This window comes from Diabrotica undecimpunctata, chromosome 10 (genome assembly GCF_040954645.1).
Source record: "Diabrotica undecimpunctata isolate CICGRU chromosome 10, icDiaUnde3, whole genome shotgun sequence".
NCBI lineage: Eukaryota > Metazoa > Arthropoda > Insecta > Coleoptera > Chrysomelidae > Diabrotica > Diabrotica undecimpunctata.
The window spans coordinates 60566757-60583916 of NC_092812.1; the positions used below are offsets into that span (position 1 = coordinate 60566757).

Here is a 17160-nt window from a genome sequence, read left to right on the forward strand (position 1 = left end):
ACCGGGAAAACCTTATCAAACGCAGCCTGATAGAGGAATAAAACATAACAATATTGTCCACCTCCATCAGCCAGGTACAAGCGCCCACGTTTAAATTGTGGACTTACTCTGGTGAGATCATCAGAGTAGTCTGTGATCGTGTGGGGTGATTACATGGCTGGAAAAGGTTACAGCCGACCTTAAACCATATGAGGAGTCATCACTAACTATTGTCAGTCAGAATAAGATCCTGAAGCTTAAAAAAGCGTCTCTATGGATCTCGAAGGATGCTACCACCACCTCTGAGAACTCAGAAAGACTGCTGCGGATGCTAACGGCGCAAAATCCAGACATGGCAATTGCGAGATGGTGCACCTTCCTTCATGAGATAAAAAAGGATTCTCAAGGACATTTGTTTTTCTTCAAAATCGGATACGAGGACATGGCTGTTCTTAGGAAAATAGCAATGAGGCGGAGCTACCCGTTTAACTCATTAACTCTAAAAGTAAGCACTAAAAAAGTGGTTGGCACCTCCTTGGAACCAAGAACCTTAGACACTGAGCAGCCGAAGACGACCACTCAGACTGAGACACCCTGGTCGCACAATAGGGAAACTCTGCAAAGGAGGCGCCAAAACGACTAAGGCTGCTCCCTCCTCAACCGAGGAGGAAATGGGTGCCTAAAAGGAACTGGAACGACACCTACCTAAGCCATGGGTAAGGACGTCGGAAAAAATAAGGTTTATTATTCAATGCAACCTGGATGTAACCGAGGATGCAATATCACTAATCTAATAACCTTGGATAATTAAGACCAAAATAACTGGTTTCAGCAGTCTAAATGGTCAACTTTTCAGCTTATCAAGCAATCAATAACCGAGAACAGCCATATATGTTCCCAGGAAAATCAAAGCCTCCTCCATATCGCAGTTTTGCATCTCAGACGTAACTGCGGTTAAAGTGAAATGTCCATTGGAAATAGCAAAAATAAAGATATGATACTATCATCGGTCTACTTACCGAAGTTTCTTTATGACTGTATTATTTATTTATTTATGCCTACCTTTATTAATGTTCGTAACCAAACCGTCCATAGATTGATTTCTATTCTATTGATTGCTATCAACAGCTGAAATATCAAATAAAATTTAGAATTGGCTGGTATCGGAGGACATCTCTATATCTAACCATCGCTGGCTGATCAATACTATGAGTCCAAATCCAAATCTTGCGACCCTAGGAGGACGGATGTAGAACTCTACAACCGACTCACAGAAGATGATCTGCGGAATAAAAAAGCTTTAACTCCGGGAAATAAAAGAGAATTGGAAAGGTATACGGTATCCATCTAAAACAATATAAGCTATGCTTATAAAAATCCTGTCCGATAAGGATGGTCCACGAAAGTCGCAAAACCAACCATCTTTGTGGTGTACTGAACTGGATCACCTTAGAAAATGCACCAAACTCAAAGAGGATTAGGGGTCTTACCAATCAAACCTGAGAGAATTTAAGAAAGTCTGCAGACAAAACCAATGAGCTGGTTGGAGAACCTACTGTAAGAAAATTTCCGTGATTCCTGCGAAGATCCCTGACAGGCTTCCAGGCTACAAAAGCGCTAAAGTCTAAACTTTTGTGACGAGGTGAAATACCTTGGTATTATCCTTGACAGCAAGATAACATGGAGCTCCCACTTAGATGGTAGAGCTAAAAGAGTATATATTGTCTATGAGCAGTGTCACCGTATCAGAAAACGGGCTCAGCATGCGGTATATACTCCAGATCACTAAACCTAAACGTAAAGTGAAGTATGGGTAAAAATGCTAGCGTAGTTCAGACAGAACTGACTGGTATCTTCCTAGCCGCAAAAGAGATAACCGTAAAAAGTATAGCCGGGAAAACCATAATAATCTGCACAAATAGCAGACAAGCGATACTAAATTTAAATAGACCACGTGTCATATCAGGGATAGTAATGGAGTGTCACGAGTCACTAACTCAAGCTTCGGATGGTAATACCATAATGCTGAGGTGGGTTAAAGTACACAATAACTGCATAATTAAAAATGTTTATAAAGGTCAATACAAAAATATTGCATGTTTAATTTGAATATCTAGTTGGAGATAATATTTCGGTGCTTTTGCTTATTATTGTCAGCTATCAATAATAATAACCATTTTGTAATTTCTCATCATCAAGTTAATTTATGAATGAAATAAGTATTTAATTATAATATTGTGCAGTAGTAAGTGTGTATTTGAAAAATTGTACCCATAACTTTTATCTATATGCTATAGACTATTCTCAGCTGCAGACTATTCTCATATTGCACCTCTTTCCATTTCAAAATTTTTTAACCAACTCTATATAATTTTTCTATTGATGAGGATCTCCGAAAAACTATCCACAATTTTGTTTATTTATATCTAATATACACAATATTTAGTAAAAAGCTAGTTTACACTGTTTTTCACGGAAATGGTACATTCTAGAATTTAATATTGCGATTTGCTGTGTTTTTATTATATATTTTACGTGTATAATATGAAATTATATTTTTACCTCATATTCCTTAAGAACTTTGTTCTTAACCACATAAATAAGAAAATTTACGGTATCAAAAATTATTATTTTTTCCATTTCCATAATATATAATTTACATGTAGCAGGGAAAATAATTTGTTAATTTTGCGGGGTAGAATATTGTGTTGTTTATAATCTCATTAAACTGTGAAGAAATATTTTATCATCCGGTGACCCAGTACCTATAAAGTATTAACATTTACGTAAATTGATCTATTTTGCGGTAAATTATTTATCATGTATGTACATTAATTACCTGATATATTTATTAGCTCTATCCGCACAAAATTTGACAAACAACAAAGTAATGGCTTTGACGCCATGAAATTAATAATTTCGATTATGAGCTACACATGTGTATGTATTCATATGTCTACTTTAATTACCAAAACGTTCATCACGACGTTTTCGCCAATAAACGATAATTGAAGTAATAATATTGCATGCGATTTGCTAAATTTACATGTGGTCCCGGTGTATTTTATTGTTTTTTCATTGAGAATTTCATTTGTAGTCTTACTACACATTAGTGTAATATATAGATGTACAATATTACTCGAAACTGTCTATCCGAGTCGAAATTACTCTTGGACCGTGCATCCATAAGCAAATCAAAGTTTCAAGAGTTGCAGAAAATCCTACACGATAACGGCATTGACCTGGTTGCTATACAAGAGACTCATGGTAAAAAAAATCGGCTTGATTGAAGGGTAAAGATACCTGCCTACAATTCACCAATAGCCGCTTACTATAAACATAACAGTGTCGCAACCTATACTCATACGCAATATACTATACGCAAGAAAATCAATACTCATGAAGTGGTCACCAAAATTGAAGAGATTAGCGTTGTTAATATATTTAAACCCCCAGTCCCTACATGAAAACCAGAAGTGATAAAAACTCATCTACACTCTACTATATACATCGGTGTCTTCAATAGCCACCACAAAATGTGGTAAATAAGCTGTATGGTGAAAGGAATATAACCCAGATCTATGCTTTGTCTCAAAAGATACCCACGTTAGACATCAACAAGTGCGGGAAGTGCCCTTGCAGAGTTTGCACATACTCAATATCGTCCTGTGCTTACTACCATGGGCATATCAATCCTAATAATTAGATCATATCCTCGACCTAGGTGGAATCTTAAAAAAGCGAACTGGCAGAAGAAGTTCCCTATCCACACCTTCAGCTGACTCCCACCAACCAGCAAAGTTACGAGATATTTATGGGTGCAGTAATAAGCGCTGCAAAGGAAATGATTCCTAGGAGGTAACGCACAGAATATGTGCCCAGATGAACTAAAAAATGTGAAGACTTATACGCGCAGTTTCTCGAAAGTGGTAATTGAGAAATAGCCTACGAGCTCTTACACAACAACACTATAGCTAGACGCCAAAAATCAATAGAAGCTGTCAAAAACCTTGGCGTCAAAATATCAAGCCGCCAGGCATAGTCCCTATTATGAAAAATTAAAGGAACTAACCAGCTGAAATCCAGCGAGGATAAAAGATCTCCTAACAAGGCTGCCTCTCATAGAGTATCTCTATCCATAGCTTCACGCAACCGAACATATACTACCAAGGTGAAATGTATGGTAGGATTCGAAAAAAATAAATGCATTTAAAACACATTGTGTCATTTTGGGAGATTTAAGAAATTTTTTATGGGTAGTTCATCAGTACTATAGGAAGATTTGCTTTTGATACTATTGATTTTTTGGATCAGGTCAGATTTATCAACTGGTCTTATAAAAAATTAATTCAGGACCTTTTTTGAATTAAGGAGATAGGAAATAGGATCTTGTTGTGGGAATATAGTTATATTTTTACTCACAATAACGAAGTATTCATTTAGATTTTCAGGGTTTGGAAGAGAAGAGGGACCAAGTTTCTCTTGCAACATTTTTAGAGCTTCCCAAAAGATTCTTTTAGTACATTTTTTTAGCTGTTGTGATAAGTTTTAGATAGGTTCTTCTGTACTTGGAGATATATTTAGTGACAAAGACGTTGGTAGTAAATTTCTTGATGTTCCTTGTAACAAGCCACCGATCCTTAGAAATTACAGAAAACAATCTCACAGATGATGTATTCATCCTCAGCAAATACTAAGAAATAATTGATATACAATAAATTCCCAAAATACCTTGTGTTTACTAGGCAGAACTGTCACATTCAGAGAAACCTGACGAAAACAGCAGCGAAACTAAAAACACATAACAATATAATATAGAAACTCACTCACTAGATAACAGGCACACTTATGCTCACCCCCACAATGTGGCTACTCACTATTAGTAACATAGCTTGTAGCGATGCTCTGATCGTTTAACAGTTCGAACCGTGGGAGTGTCAATATTTGCTCATCCACTTCTAAAACGAGACGGCGAAGTGGGATTCAGAACGGCTATTTAGGGCGTGTGAATAGCGGAATTAGAATTGTAGCTAGCGCTCTAGGCTCCCTGACTCGCCGGTGTAGTGAACCTGCGAGCCATCCCGGACAGAGAGATTTCCGTATTGAGGATCATACTCTGTCCTTAACCAAGCGGAACCCATCGGTACTGTGTATTGAACATTACCGTGGATCTGCACAGAGCCAAGCCGGACAGAGAGATTTCCGTATTGAGGATCGTACTCTGTCCTTAGCCAAGCGGAACCCATCTGTATTGTGTATTGAACATTACCGTGGGTCTGCTATTTCATTTCTTTATTAGTAATAATTAGTTTCTTTTCTTTTATAGACGTTCGCCGGGGAATTCATTCATCGCGGGACCCAGACGGGAACGTAGAATTCATTTTATTTTTGTTTTATAAGTATACAACGTAGAATTTATTTTTTATTTTTTATTTATTGTATATATACTAAATAGATTTATTTTTATTTCAAACCTGTGATTTACTGAGTCTGTCGCCCCGAAAAAGCTACCCATCACAAGCTCCACACAAGCTACTTCGCTAACATATATTAAAACAGGTTAAAAAAACAACACAATTATAGATAATAGTAAACTTATAGTCCATAACGACACTCGTATAGTCCATAATGACACTAATATTCTTGAAAAACTACTTTGATCCAGGTTACCTCTCGTTAAATACGTTCAAGCGCTATATCATTCCAATTTTGCCCGATGCCCAATGGAGGAAGGCGTGAGAAAGTAAAGCAGATTCCCACTATTATAGTCTACTGAACATCACAGACAAATCTGACGGATTTCAATGTCCCTGTACGATTTGGGCAAACCTTAGTCGAATCAGAACAAACTGCGGAAGATGCGCCGACTCCCTGTACAGATGGAGTCTTCGATACCTCGAATACCTCGAAGTATTTAAAAATAAACTACTTAAAAGCTAGTTACCTCATAATTATCATCATTATTCTGTTTTATAATTTATAACCCTGTGTGAGTCCCAGCCTTTTCAAGAATTTCTATCCATTGCCTTTTTCTGCCAAGTACGTATTCCCATATTTCTCATATTTTCACGTATGTTACCAAGAAACCTTGTTCTTGGCTTTCTCTTCTTCTCTGACCAATTGATCTGTCAAGGAGCATTTTTCTAACTGCTCAATTTATTCCATCAGCTTTACATACCCTATCCACCTCAGACGTCCTATCAAAATATTTTACGATGTCTCGTTTTCTCCATAACACACTGTCATTTACCGCTCCATAGATTCAACGCATGAATCTATAATTTTGATATAAAAAGGTTTGAACTTAAATTTAGGCACTAGATTATTTCGAAATAATATTTTTTATTTGTGTTTGGAGCCTTAGAATTAGTCATTTTTCGTTTTTTTTTCAGATTTTTACAATTTGCTTAAAACACATTTATTTATATAAAATTGAGCACACTCTTTGAATGGACGACTTCTTGAACTTTATTTATCGGGTGTCTCAAGAATGTAATAATGCAAAATATTTCATGAGAATATTTTTTAACTCTGGGAAAATTTAAAACTCTGTTCCCTTAAATTTGTTAGTGCGCGCATACAAAATAATATATTGTAAGTTATGTTTTGCAGTAGAAACTAATTTACTATTTTCTTTTCAGGGCGAAGACAACCAATACGATAAAGAAGGGATGTTCGAGTGTCTGACTTGTCCAGAAGGATGTGAATCGTGTGAGGATGAACGACCCTGTGTGGTTACTCTAAACTGGGTTATGCGGACGGTTATTTTGATTCTCTCATGCGTTATAATATGCTGTTTGCCCATTGTTGTCTTTTTCACTTGGAAATACGGAAATGTCAAGGTAAGGTTATTGTAGAATTAAACTTATTTTATGTATGCTAAACTTGAAATACAACCATACTAGTTTGCAGTTACAAACATAAAACGTTTCCCAAAATGATTAATGATTTTTGTTAGTTATCCGTTCTACTTTAGCTTGTTTATAGACAAAACCCAACAAAAATATTATTCTAATAATTCACAATTGTGTCTTCTAAGAAATACACGCTAAACATAAAAATATAACATTTTAATGGACTTCAATTAGTAATTACTAATTAAGCTTACTAATTAAATTAAATAATAGATAAGCTTAAACATAATTTAAATATTTTTATTTGTTAATATTTCAGGTGGTATTTGCGTTTGCAGATTGGTGTAAAGTTAAAAAATATAATACAAATAATAATAGTTTTAAATAACATTCCAGATCATTTAATTTTTAAACATCAACAAAAAAGTTTTATATGCTGACAAATATGAATTTGATGGTAATACGATCTTCATAGATATCGCCGACGCAGTACATATTTCTTTGTTGATAACAGTTATAAGATAACGTAAACCATTTTGACAAGAACTAGCTGACCCAATTGTAGCTTGCAATGGGATAAGACAGGGAGATTCCGTGACTCCTCTATTATTTAACCTAATCATGGATGAAATAATAAAAAAAGTAGAAGCTCAAAAGAATACCAAATGCGAGAAAAACAAGTTAAAATAAACTGCTATTTGGACGGTGCAATACAGAAGATTTACAAAGTATGCTGCACCAATTGAATATAACTGCCAGAAAATTTAAAATGTTAATTTACCCCAAAAAAGACAAAATGCACGGTTACAACAGCAAATTTATTAAAATGTAAATTGGAGCTGAAAGGTCAGAAAATAGAACAAACGATGAAGTTTAAATATCTAGGTATCTCACTATCTAGCCACGGAAAACTCGAAACAGAAGTGGAGGATGAAGTCTATAGAGCAAACAGAGACTCAGGTTGCCTGAATGAAACAATATAGAGAAATAAAATAATACATATTGTAATAATAATAATGACATACGCGGCAGAAACACGGCCTGACACAGAAAGTATAAAAATAATGTTAGAAACAGCGATAAAAACTCTTAGAAAAATTTATGGTAAGACACTACGCGACAGAACAAGTAAAGACCGTGAGAGACGGTTTCTGAATAGAAAACGATCAGTATGAAGACCACGAAAACGATGAAATGATAGCTTACTGCAGACATATTGAAAAATAGTAATGTCTACATAAAAAAATTAAAAGAAGAATCTCTTATCATAACTTTCAACTCGACGAGATCAGAGTACCGGGTACTGACCGAATGATTTGACTGATTCATATGATTAGCAGAATGTGTTTGCTAAGATATTGCCTGTGCGTAAGTGATCACTGGATTTATAGACTGTTGTGAAGATGTTTGTTGGAGTTTTGTCTCTTAGTCTGGGATTTGTATTTTGCAATTCTGTATGACTTTTGCCACCTCTGTAGTTTTTAGGATAGTTTCCCGAATAATTTATGCATTTTATCACATTATCTTTTACGTTTCTTGAACACTGACTAGTTTGGTGTGGTTCTGTGCATTTTACGGATCTATTGCCGCATCTCTGGCAACTGTTGCATTGGGGTGTGGCCCTTCTTGTATGCGGTCCTTCATTTGCTACCTTATCTATGATTATAGGAGGATGTTTGGGCTTATTTGCTTTCTCAGTGGTTGCATCAGTTAGATTACCTTCATCTTCAGAGTTGAGATTGTTAAGATGTTGCCGTCTGTTTTATTGGTACTCAGTTAGTAATCCTTAATTGTAATTTGTCTTTAGTTTTTTTATGTTTTTTTTTTCGGGCTTCGTAACATTTTTGGATAATTGACAGTTTGCCATTACTAGTTAGCTTTCTGGAATGTTGTATGTTGTTGTTTCGCTAGTAGATGGAGTAACTCATCATCAGTGGCATCAGGGAAAATGAATCAGTCCCTGCCCTTCGCAGATTTCAGGGGTTTCCTAACCCGGGAAACTAGTACCTGCTTAGGGTCCCTTATCCAGGGTCACGGATGAAGTCCACAACGGCAGCCACGGCGGAGAAGAATACCTTCGGTACAGCGTGGTTGGCGGAAGTGGCAATCCTATGATTTTAGGGATTGTATAGAATCACTCGCCAATCCGCTCGGCGAGCGTGGCGTTTTAAATATGCTAAAACCTCCCAAGTTGAAGATGTCGAGTATCAATACGAAATTACACCAGGTGAGTAAAGTTATACACTCAGAATCTCACACTGAGCAATCAGTCAGCCTCATGGATTCTGGGGGAGGCAAATATTCGACTGAATCTAATAAGAAAAACTACCCATCATTGCTTCGTATAGCCACTTAAAATATAAGAACTATGAGGACTCAAGTACACCTTGACGAACTAGAACAAGAGCTCTCAAATATCAAATGGGATACAATTGGACTGTGCGAAACTCGCTTACCAGGAGAAGCATGTACCAACTTAAAATCTGGTCACCAGCTCGACCAGAAAAGCTCGGTAGAAAATCATCACTCAGCGGTGTAGCGTTCCTGATAAACAAACAAGCTCCCTATAAAGTAACGCAGTTCTGTGCATTATCAAACAGAGTCATATATCTTGTCATCGCTTTGAACAGCAAATACAGCTTACAGATAATACATGAATATGCACCGACAGGAAACTCAACAGACGAGAAAGCTGAATCATTTTACGATGATCTGACAACAGCAAGGAACAAAGAAAAATCACACTTCGTAATAATCACAGGAGATTTTAGTGCAAAAATTGAAACAAAAGAAGAGGGCGACACACAATATATCGGTCGCTTTGTTTGGACAACAGGAACGAAAGGGGTGAGATGTTGTACAACTACTTAAACAACGAAAATTTATTTTAAACTGAAATCTAATCCAATTAAACTACTCCAAGAAAGACGAAACAGAACAGATCGAACTTCGGACAGCTTCAAAAGTTTAAACAAAAACGCGAAGAAAGAAATTAGGAACGATCATAAAAACTATACTAACAATCTAATAAAAGATATAATACAAGATAACTGCAATATGAAAGTACTGAAAGCAAAAAACTCAAGCGGCATAACAAAAATCATAGAAATAAAAATTGAGAAAACGTGACCATCCGAGACATAAAGGAAATAAGCGAGGCCATTGAAAAATTCTACACTAAATTATACTCTGTAAATACACAACCACAAGAACGACGTACTGAACGAACAATAATTAACACCGGCTCAGAAGAAATACCGGACATAACCAACTATGAAATAAGAATGGCCCTAAAATAACTAAAAACGAATAAATGTCCGGGAGAGGATAAAATTACAGTTGAAATGTTGAAAATTGGTGGCAGAAAAATGGAACAGGTATTAAATATTTTATTTAATAAAGTAATTGATGAAGGAAAGATTCCTCAAAAATAGAACAACTCCAAAGTCATTCTACTATTCAAGATAGAAGACAAAGCAAACATCGAGAATTACCGACCAATATCCTTGCTATCACATCTGTATAAATTACTAACTAAAATCATAACCAACCACCTAACACGTAAGCTCGATTTCTATCAACCTATCGAGCAAGCTGGATTCAGAAAACATATCATCAGATCAGATTTAGTACCATATACCACTTGCACACCGTAAGAACACTGATAGAAAAATGCACCGAGTATAATGTTTCAATTCATAAGGCGTTCGTCGATTTCCATAAAGCATTCGATTCCATCGAATTATGGGCAGTGTTTGAATCTCTAGAAAATGCACGTATAGATTCAAGATACACTAACATAATTAAAAACATATATGAAAATGCCAACATGCAGATAAAGCTGGACGAAAGCACAAAAACTAATCCCATAAGACTACAACGGGGAATAAGACAAGGAGACACCATCTCTCCCAAACTATTTACCCTTGCTCTAGAAGACATTTTTAAGAAACTAGAATGGAACAACAAGGGTATCAACGTCAACGGATCATACTTAAACCACTAAAGATTCGCAGTTTTAATAGCCGATAATATCCAAGAGCTAAATGATATGTTACAACAATTAAATGCAGTTTCAGAAGCTGTAGGTTTAAAAATGAACTACAATAAAACAAAAATACTGAGCAATAACTGACGAATATAACAATACAAACTCATACCATAGAAAATGTTGAACATTATGTATATCTAGGTCATGTCATCAAACTAGGAAAACCAAATCAAGATGCTGAAATTAAAAGAAGAACACAACTGGCGTGGGGCACTTTCGGCAAACTAGCATATATCTTGAAAACCCTCCATTCATGTAAACTTAAAGAAAAAGGTGTATAACACATGCATACTACCAGTTTGTACCTACGGTTTAGAGACAGTAGCCCTTACCAAAAAATCTGCTAAAAAATTAGAAACAACGCAAAGAGCAATGGAACGAATCATGCTTGGAATATCACTGAGAGACAAGATTAGAAACACCGAGATAAGACGTAGAACGAAGATTAGGGATATTGTGGAAGAAATTACAAAAATGAAATGACGCTGGGCAGGTCACGTAGCCCGATCTAATGACAACAGGTAGACACGGAGTATTCTAGAATGGAGACCAAGGGCGACAACAAGAACCAAGGGAAGACCTCAAAAAGATGGGTAGATGACATAAGAGCAGTGGCAAGATAGAGAAAGATAAAAGTAATTGGGAGAGACCTACATTCAGGAGTTGATAGAAAACGATTGACAAAAAGAATAACCTTGTACTATAAATTATGATATTTTCATACTTATAGTAAGTAAATCGGTTGAAGAACTGATATTCATTTCGATACTTTTTTTACACATTTAAAACACATTTTATTAATTTTTAATAAACAATAAATAATAATGACTGAGCATCGACCTCACTCTTCGCACTCTGGAAGCCAAATGAATATGGAATTAAAAACGATAAATGGTTACTGCTACTTTTTTTATATTTTCACAACGATTCAAAAAAGCGCGTTCTAATTGCTTTGATCCATTTGAACTGAAAAATATCCGTCAATGATTTTGTCCATGTAGTTCAAAACGATAAATATTTTTGTTGGAATTCTGTAAAGGTTGCAGGTATATCAAAACCTACAAAAAACGACAAACTAAACCAGAATGTTCGAGTGGAATACGGCTCAGATAATAAAATCGTTACTTTATTATTTTCAAAATACGCGTGAAAAACTGAGATTTTCGGAGGTGTCTTTCCAACTGTAAATTGAAATTTTACGCAGTGATGTGCAATGCATACATAAAATATTTTTCACTACACCTTTAGTTTTTGTTATATATATATATATATATTTACCCATAACAAAACCAAAACCCTGGAACTGTGTGTCTACGTATGTAATAATTGCCAATATGGAGAAAATTTGTAAATTTTCTTATTAAGTAATGTAATGTATATATATATATATATATATATATATATATATATATATATATATATATATATATATATATATATATATATATATATATATATATATATATATATATATATATATATATATATATATATATATATATATATATATATATATATATATATATATATATATATATATATATATATATATATATATATATATATATATATATATATATATATATATATATATATATATATATATATATATATATATATATATATATATATATATATATATATATATATATATATATATATATATATATATATATATATATATATATATATATATATATATATATATATATATATATATATATATATATATATATATATATATATATATATATATATATATATATATATATATATATATATATATATATATATATATATATATATATATATATATATATATATATATATATATATATATATATATATATATATATATATATATATATATATATATATATATATATATATATATATATATATATATATATATATATATATATATATATATATATATATATATATATATATATATATATATATATATATATATATATATATATATATATATATATATATATATATATATATATATATATATATATATATATATATATATATATATATATATATATATATATATATATATATATATATATATATATATATATATATATATATATATATATATGAAAATTACTTAGTTCTCGGGAAGAACCGCGTTGAGAATTTATTACTTGACGTTTCGGCACCCATTTTGGAGCCATTATCAAGAGTGATACGGTTCGGTTCGAGTTCGGGGTCTCAATCTGCCTACTTCTTAGTGTCGAGTGACAACCGGTCTTACCCTGTGTCGCTGCTTTTATACTCGCTGTATGCGCGGGAACGGTATGCGCTGACGTGGTCTGAACTGACGTGGCCTGGGTGGTGTGGGCGGGAGGTCGCTGAAGCAGGGGTCGCCCTTGGAATGATTTCGATAGCTTCACGAATGATTCTCGATTTTAAGGAGCGGATGGGGGCGATGGTTTTTGCTTTTTCGAAATCTATTTTGTGGCCTGTTTGAATATGATGTTGGGCTAGGGCTGAAGTAGTATCGGAATGTTTGACAGATATAGAATGTTCGTAAATACGGTTATGGATTCGTCGGTTTGTCTGTCCGATGTATGTACGTGGGCAACTGGAACAGGGTATCTCGTAGACACCATGGTCTTCATTAGGGATTTGGTCTTTTACGGATCTGACGAGATTGGATAACTTGGAGTGAGTAGTGAAGATGGTTTTGATATTTAGAAGAAGAAGAGTTCTACTGATTTTATCAGTGACACCTTTAATAAAAGGTAGAAAGATTTTGGGTTGATCCTGCGGCAAGGTTTCTTTTTTGGATGGAATAAGGTTTAGATGTTTTTGAATGCTCTTATTGATTTGGGTTTTGTGGTAGCCGTTTTGTAAGAGTGTTTGCCTTATTGAATTAATTTCGGATGACCCATGATTGTTGTCGCTAAGTCTTATGGAACGAGAAATGAGAGTGTCGACAACTGAATTGAGTTGGGCGGGGTGATGATGTGACTGGGCATTAAGATATCGGTTTGTATGAGTGGGTTTCCGGTACACGGAATAGGAAAAGCTGTGAGGTAAGTTTTTCTGAATAAGAACATAAAGGAATGGCAAAGATGCTTTAGACTCAACTTCCATCGTGAATTGAATACTAGGATGTATCCCATTCAGGTGGGAGAGGAAGAGATCTAACGTGTCTTTACCATGAGGCCAAATGACAAAAGTGTCATCAACATACCGTAACCAGCAGGTGGGTTTGAGATTTGATGAGGACAGGGCTGCTGTTTCGAAATGTTCCATGAAAATATCAGCTATTACGGGAGAGAGGGGAGATCCCATTGGGGCACCTTTGATTTGACGATAGAAATGATTTTGGAATGAAAAGTATGTATTAGACATGCAGTGTTTTATAAGAGATAGTGTGTCTTGGGGGATTTGATGTTTAGAGTCCAAGATGGAAATGGTTTCATCGATGGGAATGTTGGTGAATAAGGAAACAATGTCAAAACTAACTAGAATATCTGAGGGTGAAATAGAAATATTTTTCAGAAGATCAATAAAATGAGTTTTTGACAGAAGACGAGGCTTTTTCGGCTAATGGTTGTAAGGATAAAGCGAGATGTTAGGCCGTATATCTTTGAAATTCGGGATGATTTTTCTCTGGGTATAAGAGATTTTTTGATGTCTGAAGGTAGAGTAGACTTATTTATGATGGATTTGGTCGTTTTTTCTAGATAGGTGGTTGGATCGTTTGGGACGCGTTTGTATTCTGTGGAATTGAGAAGTTCGAACATTTTGTCGAAATAATTAGAAGAGTTAAGAATGACGGTGGCATTACCTTTGTCGGCCGGAAGAATGACAATGTCAGGGTTGTTATAAAGTTCTTTGAGGGCGCGTCTTTCTGAAAGACTGATATTTGACGGTGGGGGTTTGGAAGTACGGAGAATTCTGGCGACATCTTGTCTGGCGACTTCGGCTTGGTCGGAAGGAAGATGAGAAATAGCTTCTTCAGTTTGGCAAATGATTTTCTCAGTTGGGATTGAAAGAGGTGTGACAGAAAAATTGAAGCCTTGTGATAGAGCTTTGGTAGCTGAATCGGATATGTGGATATCTGAGAAATTGCGGACAACAGTAGAAGGTTGTTGATTCGAAATGGGCTTTGGATTTTGTTGAGAGATAGGTTGGTCCAGTTTACGTTTCTGGGTTTGGGTTTTGTTGTCAGAAATGTGTTGGGCTTTTTGGTGAGAAAGACGATCGAAAGTGTCCCATAATAATGGATGGATATTAAAAGAGTGAATGTCATTGTAAATTTTAAGAAGTTGGGAATTTGTTGTATCTAAGTTGCGTCGGGTGGAATGAATTGAATTTCAAAGAAGCGAAAAACCAGTTGCTCTAAGAATTTTGGAAATTGATGAAGATTTAGTATGATGTTTAACTTGAAGAGATTTTGGAAATGCTTGATGGTCACGACACGATTTAAGAAAAGCAAGGTCACAGAGAAGACGGTATTTGCGTGTTAGAAGATTAGAAAAGGATTTAGTAAGAATGAAAAATTCCTCCCCGTAGGGGCGAATAAAATGTTCGAATAAATTTCTGCGGTCAGATGAATGAAAATTACTTAGTTCTCTAATAAATTCTCAACGCGGTTCTTCCCGAGAACTAAGTAATTTTCATTCATCTGACCGCGGAAATTTATCCGAACATATATATATATATATATATATATATATATATATATATATATATATATATATATATATATATATATATATATATATATATATATATATATATATATATATATCCAGCAGGCTGGATTCAGAAAACATTTTAGTACCATAGACCTCTTGCACACCGTAAGAACAAATACTTTGTAAGAAAAAACTCGATACTTTGTCTCCTTTCTCCTTAATATATATATTAGCTAACCGATGGAACTTCTTACCGCCTTAGAATTAAATAAAGTGTTAAAGTACAATAACTGAAAATTATCAGAAAATCAAAAATAATACCCTATAAAACTAATACTATCAGAAAAAAGTTAAACAATATTTTTGTTTGTTTTTTTTTGGTCCGTAAATATACAAGGATTTACTAAACATGAAAAATCTAAGTTAATCGTATACTTCCAACGGTTGGCCTTGCGATTTGTTTACCGCCATTGCAAGAGCCAAACGCACGAGAAAATTGTAAACGCTTAAAATCAAATGGTAAGTCCATTGGAATCATTGGTTTATGCCGGATAAAGACATCCTTTCCTTTGTATTTTTCCTTGACGATCATGTAATGAGAGGTCCCAAATATAAGATGCTACAAGATATCATTCAAGGAAAAATAGCAGGCAAACGCAGTCCAGGACGAAGAAGAACCTCATGGTTGAAGAACTTGCGAGATTGGTATGGTGTTGATACAAGTATGCTATTTAGGGTGGCAGTGAATAAAATTAAGATAGCTATGATGGTAATCAACGTTCTGAAAGGACATGGTACATGAAGAAAAAGATCATTCCCTTAATCGCATTATTCATTTGCATTTTCATAGTCAGTTTCGATTCATTGCACAGTCGAGGTTATACATACATTACATAAATTATTAGGTGGGAGTCCAGGCAATTGCAATTTCAAAAACTTTGTAGGATAGTTGATTACGTCATCCTTGTTTATAACTGTGTCACCTAATGTGAACAAAAACAACTTTCGTGAAACAAACTTCTGAATGGTCGCATTAATATTATCAATATCTCTATTTCTTGCCACCAATATTGCTCGTTTACTCAACCATTTATAATTATTGAATTGTTGCGTTTTGTCCGGAAAAACAAGCTGGATAAGCTGCTCTTTCTGGTCTGTGAAGTACCAAAAATGTATCTAATCTTTACCACTTCCAATGTCTTCACAACTGCTTTGAAAATATAATTGATCTTGTTGCAAAAACACTCGCATGTTAGTTATCAATTAGAGCGTCTTTACGTGGCGCAAAAAATTGGATAATTTTAGACATAAGTTTAGTTCGTCTGCAGCAATTGATCAATGAATAATTGAAAGATTCTGACGAAAATCGCCTGATAATGGAATCATGGCTCCACTAAAATGTATTGGTTGTCACGAACAGCTTTCGAAGTTCTGCCCATTGTCCATGACCTCTTGCAGGTCATTGTACATTCATCTCAAACGATTAATTTGCATACCTGTAAAATCTTCGCCATTGCGCTATTTTTGGCGATGTTGCAATCTGGTGTTTAACTGATCGTTATTGATATCATATGCAATCCCTTGCTGTTGATTTAATTGTGGACCATTCTTA

The 17160-nt window shown here is 34.6% G+C and overlaps 1 protein-coding gene across 2 annotated transcripts in view; it reads left to right on the forward strand.

Annotated features, from left to right (window-relative positions):
- Positions 1–17160, forward strand: part of LOC140452001 (probable G-protein coupled receptor CG31760) — a 1472120-nt gene that overhangs the window by 924269 nt on the left and 530691 nt on the right. For both annotated transcript variants that reach the window (XM_072546009.1, XM_072546010.1), the window contains exon 5: positions 6621–6821. In XM_072546009.1, coding sequence (XP_072402110.1) covers positions 6621–6821 — 201 coding nt within the window. The remainder of the gene's footprint in view (positions 1–6620; positions 6822–17160) is intronic.